Source organism: Marmota flaviventris, chromosome 8 (genome assembly GCF_047511675.1).
Source record: "Marmota flaviventris isolate mMarFla1 chromosome 8, mMarFla1.hap1, whole genome shotgun sequence".
NCBI lineage: Eukaryota > Metazoa > Chordata > Mammalia > Rodentia > Sciuridae > Marmota > Marmota flaviventris.
In genome coordinates, this window is record NC_092505.1 from 42,636,856 (window position 1) to 42,653,057 (window position 16,202).

At 42.5% G+C, this 16,202-nt stretch overlaps 1 protein-coding gene across 1 annotated transcript in view; it reads right to left on the minus strand.

Annotated features, from left to right (window-relative positions):
* Etv5 (ETS variant transcription factor 5) overlaps window positions 1-15,117 on the minus strand; it is a 56,575-nt gene extending 41,458 nt beyond the window's left edge. The window contains exons 1-5 of the mRNA XM_027951501.2: window positions 15,006-15,117; window positions 11,776-11,894; window positions 11,560-11,647; window positions 11,379-11,426; window positions 11,235-11,285 (exon numbers count right to left, since the gene is read on the minus strand). Coding sequence (XP_027807302.1) covers window positions 11,235-11,285; window positions 11,379-11,426; window positions 11,560-11,647; window positions 11,776-11,820 — 232 coding nt within the window. The 5' untranslated portion in view covers window positions 11,821-11,894; window positions 15,006-15,117. The remainder of the gene's footprint in view (window positions 1-11,234; window positions 11,286-11,378; window positions 11,427-11,559; window positions 11,648-11,775; window positions 11,895-15,005) is intronic.
* Window positions 15,118-16,202: the final 1,085 nt, after the last annotated feature.

Below are 16,202 nucleotides of genomic sequence, written 5' to 3' on the forward strand. Positions count from 1 at the left end.
GGGCATCAGCTAGGAAGGCAGGTTGCTAGGAGGATTTTGAGACACTGGTTTTGTCCTTTCTTCACCTCTATCAATACTAACAAGAAAGACACAGGTGATTTTCAAAGGCTTCTATTCTAAGTCTGGCTAAACAGAAAGAAAGACATTCTTTGTATTAATGCTCTTTCTTCCTTCCTCCCAAAGAAGTGGTCATGGAAGTAAGAAGAGCCCACTTTGTACATATGTACTAAATCAGGAATGTCCTGACTCACAGATGGTAAACTGTGGGTAAGAATGATTGTCTAGCACTGAAGTGCTCTCTCCTTCTTGGTACAAACTGCATCTTTTAAATAGTCATTTCCAAACAGAAAAACTGTTATCAAGTAAGGAAGAAAACTGAATGCCAACAGTAGCAGAGACTTTTTTTTTTTTTTTTTTAACCTAGATGAATTAGTTTCGGGTTTACTTGAAGTTCATACTCTTTCCAACAGCATTGTACTTGAAACAACTTGGATCTATGCAGCTTCTTTCCTTCCGAGGACACATGTCCTAACAATCCTAACAATTTAGAATTGTTGCTTTAGAATTCTAAGAATGGGAACCTAAGAGGGCTTGAATATAAGAAATTAAAGAGAAGGAGCTTAGAAAAGAACAGGGCCAACTTTGATTAAGGTAGGGCTCATGTGTCAATAGATATGGATGGAGCTCTTCCACAAGAAAATTGTGTACAGAATGATTATTTCTAATTAAGAATCACATCCCAGAACTTGTGGGTCTTGGAGAAACCGAAGTATTTAACAGTTTTAGTAAATGGCTTGTCCACATGGACAGATCTAACTGAAAAAAAAAAAAAAAAAGATAAAAATAAGGAACCCCCCTCCCATCCCCGCTTCTGATGTACTACGCCCTTCCACTGTAGTGGGCTGGGGCTTTAGACTCAGCCACAGAGCTTGCTTCCATCTGGGGTGTTGGTTACTTTTGTGCATATGACATTGACAGGAAAAAATATGTGACTGACTGACCTGATTACACCAAAAGGAGGATCTGAGCATCCTCAGACCAGCTTACTACTTTTCCTTGGATGGCTGTTCAAAGGGTTTTAATAGTAACATTTACCAATGATAGGCAACTGTTTCATTTTCAAGACTGAGAAAGAGGTCTGAGGAGAGCCCTAGTCTTCCCACTCCAGCCCTGCTGTGGCGGACCAGGAAGGGCTGCTCGGGTGGAACACACCACCTACATAAGGATAACAGGACATTTTTCCTGAAAGGAAAAAAGAAGGAGTGAAACCAAACCTTAAGCTTTATCATCCTTTCTACACTTACTCCCAATTTATACAATTCTCTTCTAAACTGGCACTAAAATGAAATATAACAGTACTTGAAATAGCATTTAAACCCTGTGGAAAATCTTATCTTCAACTTCAAATTTAAAATTCATCCTTAAAATCTGACAGGAGAAAATCCAAACCCTAGAGGAATCAGCTTCTCCTTCCAAAACCATTCCCTTCTGTCCACAGCCCTCCTCCTACTAGCAGAAACTAAGAAAGTGAGCAGGGTGCCTGGACTGTGCCTTGTTCTCTAGCACATGCAGTCTTACTGGAAGCATTAAGTATCAGCTGCACAAAGTTTAAATGAAGCCAAGGAGCACCTGACTAATGTAAGCATCCAAAAAAAAGAAACAGAAAATAAGAAATAGGGGCTGGGATTGTGGCTCAGCGGTAGAACGCTCGTCTAGTGAGCGGGACCTAGGTTCGATCCTCAGCACCACATAAAAAAAAAAATAAAGGCATGTGTTGAGTCCATCTACATCTAAAAAAAATAAATATTAAAAAAAATAAAAAATAGCATATTTTTTTTTCCTAAGGTCATCCCAAGGACTCTTAGAATTCAGGTTTTGAGACTCAAAGAGTTATTTTCCTACTAGTGAAGAGGCTGGTATTAGGCCTATTGGAAGATGTATTGGGAAGAGAGAATGTAGTCACGTACAAAATACATTTCCTAGGTATTGACTGTGCAGAGCAGGTTGCTGTAGCTGAGTTGGATAAAAACATATCATAGGGCCTCTCTGCTTTTGGAGACACTTGGAGCCTTAGAAACATTTTTTCCCTATTTCAACAAATGGAGATTGGAAGCAGGGACTAAATTTAATATTCATCAAGATATAGAATATGTTAGGCCCTACGTGCTTTTCTCAAGAAATAAAATTCTATGGCTGGTCAGGAAAGGAAGAAAAGAAGAGATAATTGAGAAGACACAGAAACTTTCTGGCTCAAGATATTCCTCAGCACAGTGTAGTCACCTTCATTCAGTTTTTCTCTATTAAAATGCAGATTAGGAAACTTGGGGTGGGCTCTGGATCTGGTCTTCACTAAGGGTGACCATGGGCAAGAGACATCCCCATCTTCCATTCTACTTTTTTTTTTTTTTTTAAATGGGAAAGTATAAAACATCCTTGTCAAGTGCTCTTTCAGGCCATTACAAAGCATTTCCAAGCACTCAGCTAAAAAGTGTTTATGTAAGCGAAGTTCCCCTCAGCTCCAGTGGAGAAGCCCCCTATCAGCACCATCCTGCACAACCAATATCTAGGGTCACCTCCTGACACATTTCAAACTCTCTCTGAAGGACAATCTGCCCTGGCCTGTTTTTTTTTTTTTTCTTCAATAAGGAAGGGAAAGTATGCTTACAAGATCAATTTACAGCAAAGGGAATCTTTCAGGGAAAAAACCTTATGACAAAATACAAGTGCAAATGGCAGTATTATCATTGTGAGGATGTAGAGTAAGCACTAAAAAGGGATCCATAAAATCCTGAGGAAAATGTATGGAATCATTACTATTAAGTTTTGTTTTGCTTTTTAAGGGACTGTTCTTTTGATCCTTATCACATAGCCCTGGGCTAGCCCACAGAGCCCTTTGTGAGTATTAGCTAGCTGAAGGATTTTTTTTTTGATACTAAGGACTGAACCCAGAGGTGCTTAACCACTGAGCCACATCGCCAATGCTTTTTTATATTTTATTTACAGACAGGGTCTCGCTAAGTTGCTTAGGGCCTCACTAAGTTGCTGAGTCTGGCTTTGAACTTGTGATCCTTCTGCCTCAGCCTCCTTGAATTGCTGGGACTACAGGCACAACCATGCCCAATGCCAGCCCCCTTCTCTGAAGGATGTTTAATGGTGGGCACTGCTAAGGTGTATGTAGCCCTAGAACCTGGCCTGGTTCCAGTGTGAGGAGAGGTCACTCTGGTTTGGGGCTTGATCAGAGGCTGGGTTCTTTCTGGTACTTCCTACGATGCTCATTTTGGGAGGCAAAGTATTTGATTAGTGCCCAGTGTAAGGGTTGCAGCCATAGTGAGATTCCCCTTCAGCTGAATACCAGAGTTTGCGATTTTATAAAATGACATTTATCCATCCACAGTGGGAAATTAAACAGGAAAGGCGGCCAAGGAATAATTACAGCTTTGTCAATCCAGTGTTAAAATCTTAAGCAAGAAGTTGGGCACAGTGGCACATGCCTGTAATCCCAGCAACTGGGGAGGCTGGATCAGAGGGATCTTAAGCTTGAGGCCAGCCTCAACAACTCAGCAAGACCCCATCTCAAAACAAAATAAAAAGGACTGGAGATGTGGCTCAGAGGATCAAACTCCTGAGTTTGATCCCCAGTACCACACACACAATAAATTAATAAAAATAAAAAAATAAACCTAATCAAGAAATATCCGTGTGTGGTAAGTTCTTCAGGCCTGGAGTGAAGAGCAATGGAGGTCAGAGCCCAAGGGCAGACAGGAATCTTCTGTGGGGAGTTAAAGCCACAACTCCAGGGAAGGAGATAAAAGGATAATATCCTCAGATCAAGTCTCAACACCTCTCTCCAGGGGAAGCTACCTCTATTATCCTGCCCTTTAGATAGCTAGTCTAAAAAGGGAGACAAGATGGGGCCAATAGGGAGAGGACTCGTGGCCTCCTGAGCAGAGGCGGTCCTTCTCTGTAAATGCAGCCCCATCAGCCTGGCAGCTTGAGGGTTAAAGACAGCACTTAAAAGAAAACTCAAACTCCATTAAGCCCAGGCTTGGAGAACAGGGAGCAGCAGGGAAGCCAAAGGAAACTAATTTTGGAGGCTCTCCAAGCTGCCAATCACAAGCATATTTCTAACAGTCCCAGTGTTGTTTGAGTTGGTTGTTTTTCCACAGGCTGCACAATGGGGTCTGGTTATTCATTGAAAAAGTCTGCAAGTGAGCCCCGCCCTCCATTCACAACCAATTTGGAATGCTCCATTCAGGCAAAAGGGGGAGTCTGCAGCTCAGCTAGCTAGGGCAGACCTAACAGTGCCCAGCTGTCGTGGCAGGGACGCTTGCTCGCCCAGTGTGCTCTGTTTATGTAAGAAATTCAGACACTGCAGGGGCGCCTGCCTGCTTTGCACCCTCCCTAGGATCTAAACAGCCAAGACTGTTGCTGAAATCTGCAAGGGTGTGCAAATCTGCTAAAAGTGAGGTCGGGAAGTGCCCTCTGGCAAAAGGGGAAAGGCAAAAGAAAAACTATCACACGCAGCCCAGTTCAGAAGCAGTCCAGTTCAGAATCGGAGTGTAGCTTCCAGCTGAGAAAAACAGACTTCACTGGTATTTCTCCTGCCCCTGGGCGAGCTGGTTTGCATTAGGAGACAGCTCTCTCTGGAAGCCTGCCTCTCTAGACTTTCTTTACCATTCATTGCCAGTAGCTACACTGGGAGCCACCTGGCTTCCTCCCAGGGGAGAGGGATTCTGGAGACACAGATTCTCTGGCTGCAGAGAAGGGGGCTGTGAGCTCCCTATTAGGACAGTTTCACAGTGCCTTTTCTTGGCTTTGGCATGGTTTGGAAGGGTTTGGAACACCCTTTGAATGCCCAGGAGACATTAAAAGGGAAGAATGTGCAAGTCTGGGATTGGACGGTGAAATTTACTCCAAGATTTCCAAAAGTACAAAGCCAAAAACTGGTTTGGTTTCTTAGAGATTTTTTTCCAAACCTTTAATAACTGCCCCTAGGGAGAGCTGATGGAGCCGGTTTGACAACCACATTTTATTTCAAGGAAAAGCATATTTCTTTATGAAAATCAAATCCAGGAGATAACTGAGTTCACAGATTGTGTCTTTCTTTTTCTTTCTTTCTTTTTTTTTTTTTCTCTTAACACATTTGGCTGTTTTTCAAATGTCTGATGTTTACGTCTTTTCACTGCCTGCCCCTATTCCTCTGAGGTCTTTCTGACTACAATCCCCCCACTCCATGCCTTGGTGGTTCAGGAGCCCAAACTCAAATTCCTGGCTTTTTAAAACCTAGATTTAAGCCTCCTTCTTGGAATCTTTCATCCTCTGCTGCAATTTTCCTTATATACTTGTTCCTTCTAATCAGGGAAATCTCCTTTATTTGCTAGGCAGGTTCCTTTCACGTGGGGCTCTTCTCCCTTTAACATCTGAGTTGCTAGTCCATATCATTTCCCCAGCAGGCCCAAAGGTGCACACACATTATAATATGATTTATGCACACACACACAACTAGGGGCCTAGTATCTCACCACTCCTTTTAGCAGAGCCTAGAGGAAAAGGACAATGATAGAAACTGACGACCAAAGCCTCTGTTAAATGAGTTTGATGAGTTCACAAAATGAATTTTTAAAAAAGCAACCTAATCCGGTAATGGCATCAGCATGCCTGGCACTCATCCAAGAGCTGGGAGCTGCAACATGACAAGACTCTGAGCTCCTTGGAATCCAAGTAGAGAAGCACTGTGTGCCAGGGCACAGATGGGGCCCAAGCTGCCTCAAGGGCAGCCGTATGCCTGAGAGGGGGCCGTCAGTCTCTGAGACTGGATATGCTTTACCACCATTAAAACGCACGAAACACTGGAGGAAACAGTCTCTAGGCAAAGAATCAGGCACCCAAACCTATCCCACTCCCAGTAACTGAAGTCACAATACTACTCTTAGATAGTAGAAATGGCAGACAATACAAATTTTTGGCTTTATCAGCTACCTATGTCTTAATCTTGTAAATTTTTAAGGCTATTAAAGGAGAAAGGAATGAACAGTGGCTTTAAAAAAAAATTTAAGTTGTAGATGGATACAATCCCTTTAATTAATTTATTTATTTTTAATGTAGTGCTGAGGATCGAACCCAGTGCCTCACACATGCTAGGCAAATGCTCTATCAGAGAGCTACAACCCTGGCCCGAGTGATTGGGGGCTTCTTGATAGATGTCAGGATCTTGTTGCTTCTGGAACCTACACAGGTGATCTGCCTGGAAGACAGAGATTATCTCCTCAAGTCTCCTCATGAAATACAAAGGACTGGAAAGGCTACCTGGTTTTGTTTTAAATAAGCCTAACTGAATCAAAGTTAGAAAAAAGCAGACTTTGTTAAACTTAGGCTCTTTTAGGTCAATGGGTACTTTAGGTCTTGAGTCCTTGAGAGTTAGAGGCTATCAAAACAGGAAGGATTTCAGATCATTTAGCAACCTCTCCAGAGACAAGGTAGTGGGGCTGCCTAACAAAGACTTTGAAAGTCACTCTGTAAAATCAGACCATGCTTTTCCTCAGCTTTCTTCAGCATTCTTTTCTTCCTTCTCCCTACCTACAGAACCACTTGCTCCTAAAAAGTATAAACCAATAGCCTTGGCTTCCTTATGCCTCTCCTTTGTGAAGTGCCTACAGTTCTCTTTCTTATCTTCCAAAAAATGCTAAAGACTTTAGGAGGATCCTTTCAAATGGAAATGGCCCTGGACCACAGAGCAAGTAAACACGAAGCTTTCTACACCCCATCAGGTCAGAAAGGTGTGTGCCTTGCCCAAAAGAAAGGAACTGATTATTTCTACTATATCTGCTTCCCATGTTAAAAGAAAAAAAAATTTTTTTTCAGCAGAATAATCTCATAGTGACACAGGATTAAGATCAATGTGTTTTAGGCTCAAGGGCTGTCATAACAATTAATCCTATTTCCCCAGCCATCTACTGCAATGTATTTATGAAAAGTTGATCTTATCAGTTAATTAGTCAGTCCTTAGGAAATTACTTGTACTTCCTTCAGTAGTTCCATTCTTTTTGAAACACGGGTCTAAAAAGAACACTTCAAGGGGAAAATGGGGTCATTTGAATTTTAGAACAAATATCTAAATTGTATTTAGTATTGAGGCTATGATTTTAAAATAAGATTTTATCATGCTCTTTCCTCAGTATTAAATATTTTTGTTACTCAAGATCCTGATGGTGGGATTCACAATACCATCACTGAAACAAATGAGTGATATTTTAAAAACTAAGAAATGAAGTTCTGCATTTTTAAAATTTTTTTTTGTAGTTTTATTTATTTTTATGTGGCACTGAGGATTGAACCTAGTGTCTCATACATGCAAGGCAAGTGCTCTGCCACTGAGCTACAGCCCCAGCCCTGAAGTCTGCATTTTTAAAAACTGCTATTTATGTATGCCAAAATCTAGTATTACTCCCGTAAGTACCCAAGTAGTCAGTTCAGAAAAAAAAGAATGTAACATGTACTCCACCCCCACATTGAAGGGCTTTTGAGAACCAATCTATGACTTTTATTTGTTAATTCTGTAAAAATGTGTAGTAAAGATGTGTATATATGGATATACTGACCCAGATTCCCTGGTTTTGTAGTCTATATGATAATGTACGTATTTAGCTATACATTCATTTATATAGATACACACACATACGTGCAGTGATTTATAAACAGATAAAATATCTATATACACATTAATATGTCTTTAAGGAAATATCAGTTTTAATAATTTTTCTGTTTTATAATTTCTTGCTCTCTTCCAAATCCTAAATGGAAAAACTTGAAGCACTAGATGTAATAGCTTTCTTGGGATCACAGAAGAGAATTGAGGTGTTGGACTACATGGCTGGCAATCTCCCTAAGGCTTTCTACTGAGAGTCACCTCCAGGTATCTGAAATGATGAGAGAGAGTTTTGAATCCATTGAGCCTGCCCGTAGCCTGATTCTGCAGCTCTGTGAGAGTTTCTTAAAAAATGTTATTGTAGATTTTTTTTTTCCTTCTCATTTCACCTAAACCTATTTGCCACCAAACCAATCAATGGTCAGTCTCTTTAGCTACTGCTATAAAATGAAGGGGTGAGACAAGATGATCTCTACAAGGGACTTCCAGCTCAAACAGTCTAGGATTTTTAGGGTTACTTCTCAGGACCAAGGGACAATGGAAGGTACTGGCAGAACGCTTATAGTCCATAGGTCACACTTTCTCCTTCCTTGAATTAGACTTTTAGGAATTTGTAGTAAGAGATACTTCATTAATGTCTGCATAGCTAGAAGTAAGTTGGACATTTCCATAAGACTTACAATAGTTTCATTTATTCATATAACTCAGGGATGGATATCTATGGGCAGGGAACCCAAATCTGAAAAACTTAGAAAACATAATCTCTTTAGAAGTTAAACTTATAGTGTTTATCCCCCCCAAAAAAAGTCATAATCCTCAAAACTGATATCCCAAAATAAAAAAAAAATTACTCACATTACTTAGCAGTTTTTTCTTAATACTTACACACACTCTCATACATACCGGAAAATTAAATCAAATCATTTTAACAGGATAAGCTGACATTATCAGTGGTTACTGGTAAGAACGTTTATTACAAATGTTTCTGGTACTGTGGGAAAAAAGGTTTGCTCTTCCTGGCAATTATAAGTGTGGTTTACAATTCATTGATTGGGTGATTCAAACTAACTCCTAAGACTTCATTAAATTTGAATACGTTTCTTTCCCTCCCCTGGAATAATCATGGCCTCTTCCAGAGATAACTAGAATGGAGGCCTCCAACACAAGGCTGTGGAAAGTCTTCCCAAAGAAGTAAGGGTTCTCTGCTCTGCCCTGCCCAGCTGTGGGCTCCGGCAGCTCTTCTGGGGCTCTATGTCAGTCTGAACCACAGTCAAACAGATCAGCCTGAATGAACAGCTCAAGGCCACACTGCCCCATAATGGCGCTCTTGCCCAACCTCTCAACAAGTAAACCTATTTAAATCTATCCTTCCCTAAGCTCCATGTCAAGAAATAAGAGTTAGAGGAGGCTTTTCTAGGCTGCAATTTTATCCTTAAAATATAGAAAAACTCAACTTTAAGCATTTAAAGCAAAAAGCAAAGTAAAAAACCTCACACTTAGTAATCAGGGACATCTCCCAAAGCACCTCCATTAAAGGTATGGTATTTTAATTACTGAACTTAGCACATTCTGTTCACTAAGCAGGAATTATTTCTAAGGAACCAAAACACATTTATTGATTTCTTTGCTTTAGCTTGTTCTTCCAGATAAATATCTTTTCAAATACAAATCTTATTTGCTGACATCTTTCTCTTATGAACAGACCTTTGCTTCAGCACAGGCAATCACCTCCCTTTTAACTCTTTTGGGTTACAGAGAAACAAACAAAAGTGTCATAAAAATGTTTCAAAGAACCTCTGCCAAGAAAGCCACCTCCCAAACAGACTCTAGTTTATGTTGCTCTGAGCAAGAAATGGAAAGGCTGGGCCAAATTGTCAACACAGAACAAAGTTAGATTACAAATTCTGTCTTTCATTTTGCTCTCTTCTCTCTCTCTCTCTCTCTCTCTCTCTCACACACACACACACACACACACACACACAATATTTGAATTATCTTTATTTAGCCTTTCAGTGGCAAGCTTCCCAATCACTTGAAAGCAATCAAAGGGCAATAATTAATAAGAGTTTCCTTTCATATAGAAAACATCCACAGCAAGCTACGACAAAGCTAAGGTAACCATGCATCTCTGTGTTAGTCTATTCCTTTTAAAGTTTCATGGCATTGTGCCTTGGACATAAGGCCTATCATTAAAGAATGTTTAGCTGGTACCTCTGTTCTTTCATTTAATAGATTTAGAATACCCAGCTTTTACTTAGACTCAAAGATACCCTCTCTCCCAGTGGCATTTTTACACACACACACACACACACACACACACATGCACACACACACAGATTTAAAAAGGTGGGAAAAATCTTGGTGCAAAATGAGAAATTGAATCCTTGCCTGGCTCAGGTGCTTGCTATTATAAACTATGACTAAGAGACATGAATTTTTCTATGATGCAACTCTCAAGAGAGACAGCATTTTCTCCAGGCCTCTCTTAAACCTGCTCATTCGCCAGTGACTAATGCTCTCTAGAGCAGCCCTGTGCTGCTCAAATTTCATCAGCCAGCTTTGTCCTTGATAGCTCTGCCTGGACCATAAAAGCTCCCAAACCTGTTGAGGACAGCTCCCCCCACTTCAGGTCAAAACCAACTGTGCTCCTGTCAGCACCTAAAGCCATCTTTGGAGCCACAAGCTGCATCTTATTATCTCAAGTAATGAGCACTTAATGACCATTTTAATAAAAATGGTTTTACTCTTATATGAACAGTAAAGTCACAGCAACTGCAAGAAAAATAAAATCAGGTCACTCTGTGACACCCTCTGATAGCTTAGCAGAAACAAAATTAACATGTTGAGTGAAACCACAATTAACTGGAATTTCCCATTAACTATCTGCTGCCTCTTTAAAAGGAAAAAAATATCCAGATTCATCATTTGTATCAAAGGCTTAATGTATTAAAAAAAAAAAAAAAGCTATAAGAACTCGGATGATTAATAATTGTTTGGCCCAGCATCTTATATGTCAGTTAATGCACAATTTTGAGATCAGAGCTTTGCAATATTCTTAAAAGTAAAAAGAAATTTAGGCCAGGCACAGTAGCATATGCCTGTAATCCCAGTTACTCAGGAGGATTGCAAATTTGAGGCCAGTCAGGGCAACTCGGTGAGACCGTGTCTCAAAAAATAAAAAATAAAAGGGTTGAGGATGTAGCTTAGTGGTAACAGTGCCCCTAGGTTCAATCCCCAGTACTGGGGCAGGGGAAGGTGTGGGGGCACTGGTAATGTAATAGTAGAGTGTCTGCCTAACATATGCAAGCTCCCAAGTTCAACCCCCAGTATGCTCTCCCTGCCCCTCCCCGCAAAAAAAACAAATTTAGGATGAAATTATGTTCAGTAAATCTTGCCTGCAATAGAGTAGAAGCATTTCAGAAATAATTTTAATAAGAAATGGAACAAAAGGTCTTGAATTATTAAAAGAAACTACATGCATGCCACTGTCCAAATTGGCTTGGTATGGCTGAAAAGAATATTCTAGACATTGATGATCCCAAACCAACCAATTTCAGAACAAATGTGTCTTCACCAGAAAGGTACTTACAGTTATCAGACTGAAAATCTGGGACAAATTGTTCATCATCAGGAACTTGTGCTGAAAAAGAGATTTTTATTTTAGATCTTTAAGTTTTATTAAAAGGCACAGTAAAATGTTTTATATGGAAAATAGGACAGCCAAGAAACTTGCCTTCAGCTAACCAAGCCTCTTGAAGTTGACTGAGATCCTGAAACAACTCTGGAATTAAAAACAGAAGACCCCAGAATGAGGCTATTACTTCTGCAAGGGAGAAGAGGGGAAGAGTCTACATGCTGCTATCACTGGGAGTGATGTGAGGAAGACAAAACAGAGGAGGGGAAAGCTTCACTACCTTCAGAATCATGAGCCAGATCTGTGTCCAAAAACTTCCTCTTTCTGTCAATCACAGGCCGCCCTCGACATTCCTCTGATCGAGATTTCTGAAAGAGGCCAACAGACAAGACTGAAGTATAGTAAAGAGGCCCAAAGGGAACTGACCCACTAACAAATGAGAAGACGACTCACTGAAGAGGGAGGACAAAACAAACCAAAAGCCACATAAACTTACCCCTGGGACCATAAAAGGGACTTGCTGATCATAAAACCCATCCATGGTGCTTCCAACGTCTCTAATATCACTTTGAAAGGTTTCAGCATTGAGTAATTTCTGGGGGAAAAGAGATCCTCCTGTAATATGAATTTGGGAGATTTTTAACTGGGGGGTGGGGGGCAATGAAGCAATTTTATACTGCTCTTTCTTTAGGGTTGTACAAAATCACTACCCTTCTCTGAAGTACTTAAAAGCCCACTCAAAGTGTAAGCTTTCAGACCAACTTTGAACTTGATTAATGGTATCAAAGGTTCACAATGTACTCAGTGCCAAATCCATTTACCCAGTCATTATTGTCTGTCTGTCTTTCTTTTATCATTAAGATTATAGACTTGGTACTCCTTTTCCTCTACAAAAAAAAAAAAAAAAAAAAAAAAAAAAACAAAAAACAAAACAACTAAACCAAAAACCCAAAAAACAAACAAACAAAACTCCCCCAAAACCAAAAACCTTATTTTCATCATTAAAAGGTGATCTCTTGATTCTCTGATATAGAAGATACTCCAGAGCATTTGTAGTAGGGTTTTAAAAATAAAGTGACAGGAAGTAGAGAAACTGGGTTTAAGTACTCCAAATTATTGGCAATTAAGAATCTGACACACATGGTGTTTCTAAAAGTATTTTATAGGTCAGTGGTAAAAAACACTATGTATAATTCCAAGGAAAAAACTGATCAGAAGTATACTTATCTTCAGACACAACTCTTTATATTTAAAACCTAAACCCTCTGTCCAAACAGGTGTATGTCTGTAATGTCACAAATATCTCCATGGCAACTTATAGAGATATCTGTGGTATCTCCAACTTCTAAAAGAATAAAATATCCATGAAAAGAAATTGATAAACAATTTCACTGTACATATTTTAAACATATCTTTACCAAAGACCTTTAAAAAAGAATTATAATTTAAATTTTATTTTCTTATAGTAAGGTCAGATTTCCAAGACATTATCCACCCACCCACCCCCAGCATTAAACTCTTTTCATTCTTGGTATGTGTTGGGGCTGGGGGAAAAGATTGGGGTCAAATGCAAGATGAGACAATGTTTTCTAATTTGTGAAAAATAAAGTAACAATATTAGGAAGGTACCATTTCCAACTTTATTTTATTCTCCAAATAAAAATGCAGTTAGGTAAACATAAAGGTGGAAAACATTAATTTCACTCACCCCAGACCTAAGCAATGCTTAATGAATAATTTCTTTAACTTGCATATAAATTTTAAGTGGGGAACTTTTTTTTTTTCCCAATGGGCAATTCCATCCAATTTGTTTTCACAATGTGGAACCTATCAAATTTTCACAAGTGAGCAGGATACAAGAAAACTCTTCACAGCCAGCCTTCTCAGCACTTGGCCAGAGTAATCAGATATTTTCAAAGTCAAAGGAAAGAAAGGAGCATAACAGTACAGTTCATAACTTCTAGAAAAAGACTGCCGCCATCCTGCCTGCTTGCTTTCCTAACAGCGCAAAAACGTTCAGAATAAAGCCTCTCTCAAATGTCACCAACCCGTATAGAAAATCTGAGAAATCTTAGCATTGAGTTGAAGGGCATGAAAAAGAGTTCTCTGTCGCCTACGAAAATCTGTCTGATTAAGTCGTGGCCTTAGGAATTCTGTAAATGTCTATCGGAGAAGGGAGACAACAGAAGAGAAAAGCAGGGAGGGGGGTGAGGAGATATTTTCAGAGTTTCATGATGAAATACTTCTCCCTGAGAATAAAATTTTCTTTTAAAATTTTAATAAAAGAAACTGGCATAAACGAATCCAAAGCAGCACGGAGGATCTAAAGCAGCCCTCAGAGTTCAAGGACTAGAAACATTGTGTTCAAAGTATTTTTTAAAGCCTGAAGGGAAGGCTCGAGTTCATCCAGGAGTTTAAACCACTTCCTTTGTGCACCCCCCCCTCCCGGGTGCCCCCAGGAAAACTTCAACACAGCGCTGCGGCTCGATGGAGGCCCCTCCCCGGTGGCGCGCAGCGGGCCTGGTTTTATGAATGGGAAAGCGAGCCGCGGCCGCCACATCAGGTAGAGACTGTAACTGGATCCCTAGCGCGGGGCCCCATTCACAAAACAAGACACACTTCCACCCAATTCCCAGCCTTCCCCATTCATGAAAACTCCTTCAACTGCGCCCCCGCCCCCACTCCCAACGCACGCCCAGCCTCCGACGCAGGCCCCTCACCCCAGCGTTTTAGGAAGAAAGCTCGATGCTTCATTCACAAAAAGGGAAAGGGAGGAAAAAAAAAAAGCCGCAGGGAGCAGCGAGCCAACGAAAGAAACCCGCTTCATTCATAAAGTCACCCACATTCATAAAAACGAGGTGCGGCGCCGTGTGCTACCCACCGCCTCCAATTTACCCCCCTCCAACCCCAAACATCTCTCCTCCGCACCCCATCCTCCACCAGGAGTTCGGTTCCCCGTTCCCTCTGAAAATGCAGCCGGACCCCCAATCCACCGCGAGGCTCCAGCATCTCTTCTTCCCCGCTCCGCACTGTGTTTCTTTCTACCATCCCCAGGCCGCAGTTCTGGCGCTCCTGGATTTTCTCAAGAGTCGCCGCGGAACCCGGTGCCCTTACCCTGCTAAGAATTGGAGTGGGGGACTGGGTGTCTACTTTCCAAAATCTGAAACTTGCAAGAGCTGCATAAGTTCCTGGCCGACCCCCAAACCCGCAGGCTGCACATGCCTATGTCATTTAACCCTTCTTGGTTTTTTGGTGTTGTGGGGGGTGGGGGGAGCACCTCTCAAACATTCAGCCTCAAGCTGCTTCCCGCCCCCTCCTCCTAACTGCAAAGCTCCGCCAAGCGTCTCTTCTCGCGAGCCTCCAAGTCCCCTCAGGGCTCCCAGATCTCCACACAGTAAAGCCCCGCAACTCCGCGTTCCCCCACCTCGATCCTGAGCCCCGCACCCGCACCTAGCGCTCGGGTGCGCCTCCCCCGCGATGTGCGGAAACCCGCTCCGCTCGCGCTCCGGAACCGTTAGCCGCCCCCGCCCGATGCCTCCCAGGAACCGAACCGGACCGGGCCGGGCCGCTGGGGGGAGGGGCCAGTCAGCCCCCGGGGTTCACCCCAGATGTGCACCCTGACTTTAGGATTCTGAATCAGCCAGTGAACTCTCGCCGTCTGGGCCTTTCGGACCCGTTGCAGGACACACCTTGTGATGCCCCTTTGCCCCCTCAACGCCCACTCACCTGAGGATGCTGCTCTCTGCCCCTTGCAGCGGTCCCGGCGGCGCAGGCGCGCTCACGCACGCGCGCACCGGGCCTGGGCGCCTAGGCGAATGACTGGGTCGAGCCGCTCCGGAGACGGTGAACCGCTCAGTACACCAGCGGCTGGACTCTGCGCGGCAGCTGCCAACCAGGCTGGAGCGCTGGCCCGGCCCCCAGCAGCCCCCTGCTCCGCCCGCTGCCATTGGCCCGCGGCCCTAATCCAGACTCGTTCCCATTGGCCTGAGGCCGTTCCCGCGGCTGTCCATCACTTCTTGTTTACCCTGTCTTCGGGCAAATCCTGCGGAGCCGCCCCACCAACTCCACCTCCTATTGGCCCACGATAGGTCTTTCTCCACCCCCTCAGGGGTCTGTTTTACATAATTTATGCACCGGGGGCCATTGGCCAATCAGCATTGGCTTGTTTATATAATGAATGTAAGGACGTTTTTCATTCATAAAAAACGCGACCTGAGGGGGAAGCTTAGCTGAGTCAGTGAAGCACTTAAAGGGGCCGAAGCCGGGAGGAGCCGCCGTTACTTTCCCTCTTGCAGCTCTCGGGACTTTTCACCAAGGCTCGGCTCTACCCCCTTTTCCCCTCTCCCCCACTCCTCCCTCAGCTACGCCACGGCCAGGATTGGGTCGCTTGGCGCCAGACGTTCGCAGCTGCAGCACCAGGCAAAGTTATCTTTTTAGAATTCAGACGAGAGGAATTCGTCATTCCACACAGAGAAACTCGCTGACCGACCTAGGCGTTCGGCCCACAGAAACACAGAAAACGGAAATCGAGCCTTCTAATCTTAGTTACCTTTAAGAGAGGCCTTAATTTCTTTTAACCAGGTTTCCAGTGGGAAGAATAAGCACTTATCTTCCTTTAAAATCTGAGCTCTCACAGCTTTTAGCTGCTGTTTTATACTGGCAAGGCCTAAGGCCCAACCAAATACCGTTCTCTCTTTATGCTTAATTGCAGCTCCATAATCTTTGAGGGAGTGGGCTCAGGAAGCGAGATGAGGGTCGTGGCCAATGAAATCTTCTCCGCAGCTGGCACCAGCTAGTCAAAGAACCTAGAAATATAAATTCCTCCGAAAGGGGCATGCAGAGTTAGACCACTTGCTTCCCTCCCCGGGCTGCTTGTTTTCCATTTAAGTGTTGAACGCAAGATGGTGTATTTGCGAATTAGAT